Raw genomic sequence first — 6,054 nt, 5'->3', positions numbered from 1 at the left:
TAAATGCAATGGATCTAAAGTAGTGGAATGTAGTACTTTTATTTAAACCTAGTTTCTACTTGTTGTACTTCAACTCCAAAACATCTCAGACGGAAATATTGTACTTTTTACTCTGTACTTAGAGTAAAAAGTACAATATTTGTAGTAGTAGTAGTATTGGTATAATATGACATTATTGACTTGTACTACTTCAAAGAGGCTAACCTTTGAATTTTTTGATAAGTAAAAAGTATAAACTTCAAAGGTCTGTTTTTGTTTACAAAGAATTTGAGTTTTGATATTAAAGATCATAAGAACATTAAAAAGCTATATTATTAATATCCACTCCAGTTGAAATGTGTGTGATGTTGTTATCAGTGGTAATAAAGCACTATTTGATCTAACCTGACCTTTGTCTCGTGGGAGTAAACCTCTAATAAATAACACAATCAGCTGTCTTTACCGGGCTGTAAAGATCACATCTCTAACACACACCTTCATGTTGCATCATAATGATATGAATGTTTGCAAATATGGTAAACTGCATGTGATTGTGCGTCACAAAATAACCCTAACTTTACCCTTCTGACTTTTTCTTTTAAATTATAAATATTGTGGGTTTTTTTCATGCAAAAGTAAACAAGTTTTTTTCTTTTCTCTTTCTTTTTTCTCCAGTGGGCGTGGTCATAAACACACAGGGAGGAGCCATCACAACCTGTTTATAAGAAGTACTGCGAGAGAGAGAGAGAGACGAAGTAATACGAGCTGGAGGACGTTGAGCATTTCTGATCTAGGAAATAGAGGAGAAGAAAAAAGCACCATGAGTTCAGAAACAACCGGACAAACTATCACCGTGAAGACGGGAGAGGCGCCGCCGGCCGCTGCTGCAGAGAGAGCGGGCTGGAAGGTGAGGATCTCCCGCTGTGGACCATGACTGACCACCACTGTGGACCATGACTGAAACCTGCGTGTGTGTGTGTGTGTGTGTGTGTGTGTGTGTGTGTGTGTGTGTGTGTGTCCACAGTGTCCATTAGGCGACGGTCACGTGCACAGAGAAGACGTGAGAAAGGTTTGGAAAGAGTGCCAAGAGGAAAGCTTCTGGTACAGAGGTAATCTATTTTATATATTCATGTTTACTTCTTCTTAAAACCTCATGTGTTTGAAATGACTCCTCTGGTTGTATAGAAGTCTATGCTTCATGTGTTAAAGCTGCATTCTCTCTCCTGACCACCAGGGGGCGACTCCTCTGGTTGTATAGAAGTCTATGCTTCATGTGTTAAAGCTGCATTCTCTCTCCTGACCACCAGGGGGCGACTCCTCTGGTTGTATAGAAGTCTATGCTTCATGTGTTAAAGCTGCATTCTCTCTACTGACCACCAGGGGGCGACTCCTCTGGTTGTATAGAAGTCTATATAAGTGACTCTACTTCTCTCTTGATGTATTCCCTCAGTAAACATTGTAAACATGAGTTTATGTCTCAATCTCTAGTTTCAAGTCTTCTTCTATACAGCCTGATGCTCATTTATTACATTATGCTCATTTAGAGTCAAACAGACCATAATAAGGGGACGCTTTAGGGGCGGGGCTACACAGTGATTGACAGGTCGGGTCCTGTGTGTGTTTTCCCCACATGAATGTTCATTTAGTTATTTTGTAAGTGTGCTGGTTCTCTGCTTCACCTTCTTGTGTGGTATAAAAAAACAAGATGGCGTCTGCCGAAATGGCCAACTCAAAAGGCTTCAACAACCGCCGGTGAACTTCTCTCACAGAGTTTGACCTCCGTGTGCTTCAGGAGTGTCGAGTGGCTGCAGTTATCTATCAGCACCTTGTTCACACGCGTGTTTACGTTTCTCTCCGTGGAGATGAATCTGTGGCTCACAGAACGCTCCCGAGCGCCTCAAAGTCACGCTGGTAACGGCCGCTGTGACCTGTTAATGCAAAGTACAACACACCCAAACCTCTTCAGGTGAAGAGGCTGCAATAATTAACTCATAGATAAGAACACAAAACTTCATCACTTCATTACTGACATTAAGACGCTTATTTATTGTATTACAAGTTTCATGAAATGTTATGTTTAAATATGGAAATGAGGCAAATATGTAATTTTTTGGGATGAATTTAAGAGAAATATACAAGTTTCAAAAACATAAGTTTCAGTTCTGGTTCTCAGTAAAAACTGCAGTTTTTCAACCCTCACAGATAAAGTAGTTAAATAAATGTTTTCCTCTCGTCTGACATCAAAAAATAGAACAAAATCTCAATTAATCAGTGACCTGTAAAACCAGACCAGCAGGAGGTGTGTGTGTGTGTGTGGACGCCCACACAGATCTAACGTCTCCATTGAAGTCATTCACACTACGCTAGAGCGCACGTACACAATGTTGTGAGCTAACAAGTCATGCTGTCAACACTTCATTGTCTCCGGCATCGAACCCTCGGCCCTCCACAGCGGCTGGCTGAGCTCTCTCACCGTGCAGCTATGTAAACATGAAACGCCAACAACTCCTGAGCGAAGTCAGAGCCGTCCCTCTTTTTCTTTGTTTAAATTAGGCGCAGCTAATCCTGTATATACTGTACGCATTCAACCTCTTGAAAACACTCCCATTGTCATTCCTTCAAAATCCTTCAAAAGTGTGTGTCTCTGCAGCCACTCGGGCTGTTTGAATAATGTTGTGTTATAATAAAAAGAACACATGTGAGATGTTGTTCAGATGTGTAGATATCAGTCTACATGTTCCTGGTTAAGAGGAAATGAAGATGACACACAGAAAGACATGAAAAGGTTTCAGGTCCGCCGAGAAAAATAATGACTTTCAGGATGATTATTAGTTTGAAATGATTCAGCCGTAAAGTCTAACTCTAACAAACCAGAACACAACATGTGAACACTCTCTCTGTAAAGGTGACTTTGATAAAGTGAAGCAGAACAAAGTGAGAGAGGGTTTAGTACAGAGAACAGGTCACGTTGGGACCCATTGGGTCTAATTGGACCCATTGGGGCCCATTGGGGCTATTTGAATGCCATTTGAATTTCCTCATGTACCAAACCATATATTTCACTTGTATATTACTTATGGTCTTCAATACATCCAAATACAGCAGTTTGGGGCTTTTCTTCTTCATAAAACAAGCTATGATTCACAGTTTTATACAACACTCACTCAGTCTGGGTTGGATTGGAAGTCCTCATGAAGGACTTTGATCCGCTCCTGTATTCACTGACTTGCTTCTCTCTCCTCAGCGCTCCCTCTCTCTCTGGGCAGCATGGCCGTCACCGGCGGGCTCGTCTACCAAGGTGCTGACATTAAAACCTTGTTCCCCCGTTATATCATCTTATCATAATGTCATCATATCATCATGTTGTCTCATCTCTGTTTGCTTTATGTTTATTTTCACTTCCATGCAGGCGTTTGGAACGCATCCAAGAGGTTTGGTCCTTTTCCTAAACTAGCAGGTGTGTTTATTTGACTTTCTAATGCTTAAAATACCTAAACCATTGTTTTTGATTTATCCTAAATTCACCTAAAGTTACCGTTACATAACGCCTCATTTGCAAATTTAAACACACACACACACACACACACGTATATATTACCAATGGCTCATCATTTTCTACCTCTGCTCCGTGTAGTCGCCGGCATCCTGGGCTTCGCGGTGGGGAAAGCTTCCTACGTTGGAACTTGTCGGAGCAAGTTCAAGGACATGGGCATTGAGGGGGGACCAGGATTTGGACCCTGGTCTGGTGCCGGACACAGGTAGGAACACATGGCACTGGAAGCTTTCACCGTCTTTAACTACAGTTAAAAATGCCAAACCGTACTGTAACGTGTATCAATAGATCTTTTTTTAAAGGTAGTTTTGTGCAGAAATGCTGCTTCGTACTCTTTGTTTTGTTTCTTGAATTTTGAAGATGTGTGTCTGCTGAATCTGATCTTTTCTTGCTTAAAGACTTGAAGATAAATGACTTTCAAGCCGATAATTTGACAGTTTCGTCCGTTTTGTGCTGCGACAAATAATGTGCAATAATAAATAATGATCTCTGGCCGTCACGCGTCCGGCCTGCAGGCCCTGCCACCACGTGTGTGAAGCCTGTAAGAAGAAAGCTCCGGCTGCCGCTGCAGAGCCGGCGGCCAGCTAAAGGTGAGCCATCGCGTGTGGACGCAGCTGGTAGAAACACATGTAACTGTATGTCAGCGTCATCGTGCCGTTGATGCTGAAGGATGTGAATCTGCTCTTTATGTATTCAATTCTATTTTGCAGGAAACACTGAAGGATTGACAGGATCCGTCAGCGGCAGCTTTTTTTCTTCAACTCCGTAAATAATGCTGATAATTCATCCAGAGTATATTTTTATATATTGCACATCCAAGTGTGACATTGCACATGATGTCCACTAGGAGGAGCTACTGTCCCTTGTGACGTGTTTACAGTTTCATGTCTGCAGGAATACAGAGTCTTTTGTATGAATTGGAATGAAGAACGAGTCATGTTGGGTTCATAATCTGCTTCCATATAATTCGGCAACAACGACCAAAGATAATAAATGTTGCCTTGAATATGAAACGGCTTAAATTGTTTTTGTTTACACGCCGGACCAACATAACAATGTAGGAACTTTTATAATTTCTATGTGTCACACAAGTGTGAATGAAACACACGATTTTTAGTCTACAGAATTCACAGGAAGCCCTGACTTCAAATCTTAGTTATTTGGCAAAAAGCATTTTTCATTTGATGAACTAAATGATGGCTCATTGGTCATATGTTCAGTGTTCAAAGAGACTGCAGTCATTCCACACAGACGTGCAGAATTTATTCTTAAGACTTTAGTTTTTAACCACTTTTAGCATTTTTATTGTGGAGAACTGGTACAATATGATAAATGATTAAATAAATGAAAGTAGAAATGAAAGCCTCAATTTTAAAATGAATGTGCAGGTTAATTTAGAAACATAAAACATATGCACAGAAATAGAACAAAGCTCATCAAATGTACTTTTTTGGGGGGGTGACAAATCACTTTAAAAAAAATCATATTGAATTTGCATACATTTCTGTTTATATATTTTATCTATTTTTCCATATTATTATTTTTTAAATAAACAAATACATTAAATATGTTATTATATTTCTGTGCTTATTCATTTATTTTAAAATTACAATTATTTATTTATGGGCTTTTATTTCTACCTTTCGTTTGTCGTTATTTTATGTATTTATGTCTTAATTAATGTTTTTATTATAACGTTTAAATAAAGTTTACTTTAAGCCATGCTTTACCTGTACCCGCCTGCCTCGTGCACGTTTCGGTGTACGCCGGTCACGAAAACAGAGCGAACCCGTTACAAAAAAAGTCACCGGCGCGTCACCCAATCAAGAGATTGCCACGCATTTGGTTCAATAAGAAAGCTGCGTTCCAAGTGGGCGTCAACCAATCACAGCCAATCACGGGCGAAAGGAGGCGGGACCAAACCGGAGCTGACAGTGGAGCTCTTCCCCAACACCGGAGGAAAAAAAAAAGAGAGAGATTCTCACCACTAACGCAACAAGAAAAATCCTTCCGATGCGGGACGTCCGGGCTGGTTCGGCAAAAACGAACAGACCGTCCACGAGCTAAGCTACCGAGCTCCACGACAACAACAACAAAAACAACCCCCCAAAAACAAGGGGAGAAAGAGAGGAAACAAAAAGAAGTTGTGAGTAAAACGTCCGCTTTGCGAAAAATCCACTCGTGACGCCGCCAGGTAGCTCGAGCTTTGCTTTCTTTGGGGCTGCTTATCCCCACGAGTGTGTCCAACTACAACGTTAGTTGACAACTGGCTCGGTCGCTCGATCAAGTTGCTCGATCGAGTTGCTGCTAGCTAGCTAGCTTAAGCTTAGCGCCTGGCTAGCCCCCGCAGTGTCAACACCAAGCTAGCTGCTAGCTTAAAGCTACCGTGGTGGAGCTTCATGTGTTCACCTCTTTTTAAAAAAACTCTTTTGACCCTTTTTGTGTGTTTCTCGGGAGAATAAAAGTCGGACAAATCAAATAGTGTTCCGTTACGTCACCACACGCGTTACCCAGTCAGCCCT

General features: G+C 41.1%; 1 protein-coding gene across 1 annotated transcript; it reads left to right on the top strand.

Annotated features, from left to right (window-relative positions):
- The first annotated feature begins 759 nt into the window (after positions 1 to 759).
- On the top strand, positions 760 to 4,512 carry ociad2 (OCIA domain containing 2). Its single transcript, XM_068592768.1, has 7 exons — positions 760 to 886; positions 1,004 to 1,088; positions 3,224 to 3,277; positions 3,389 to 3,436; positions 3,614 to 3,737; positions 4,048 to 4,122; positions 4,243 to 4,512. The coding sequence occupies exons 1-6, from the start codon at positions 800 to 802 to the stop codon at positions 4,118 to 4,120; spliced, it is 471 nt and encodes a 156-aa protein (XP_068448869.1). The 5' UTR covers positions 760 to 799; the 3' UTR covers positions 4,121 to 4,122; positions 4,243 to 4,512.
- Positions 4,513 to 6,054: the final 1,542 nt, after the last annotated feature.

The sequence above is a fragment of the Clinocottus analis genome, unplaced genomic scaffold, assembly GCF_023055335.1.
Source record: "Clinocottus analis isolate CAN_PGR_092001 unplaced genomic scaffold, fCliAna1.0.p SCAF_28, whole genome shotgun sequence".
Lineage (NCBI taxonomy): Eukaryota > Metazoa > Chordata > Actinopteri > Perciformes > Cottidae > Clinocottus > Clinocottus analis.
The sequence above is the reverse complement of the archived record's forward strand: the minus strand, read 5'-3'. Positions and strand labels throughout refer to the sequence as shown.

Coding starts and splice junctions, on each gene's coding strand:
- ociad2 (XM_068592768.1), top strand. CDS start 800: ATGAGTTCAGAAACAACCGGACAAACTATCACCGTGAAGACGGGAGAG. Junction 1,089..3,223: donor GGAAAGCTTCTGGTACAGAG/GTAATCTATTTT, acceptor CTCTCTCCTCAG/CGCTCCCTCTCTCTCTGGGC. Junction 3,437..3,613: donor TCCTTTTCCTAAACTAGCAG/GTGTGTTTATTT, acceptor TGCTCCGTGTAG/TCGCCGGCATCCTGGGCTTC.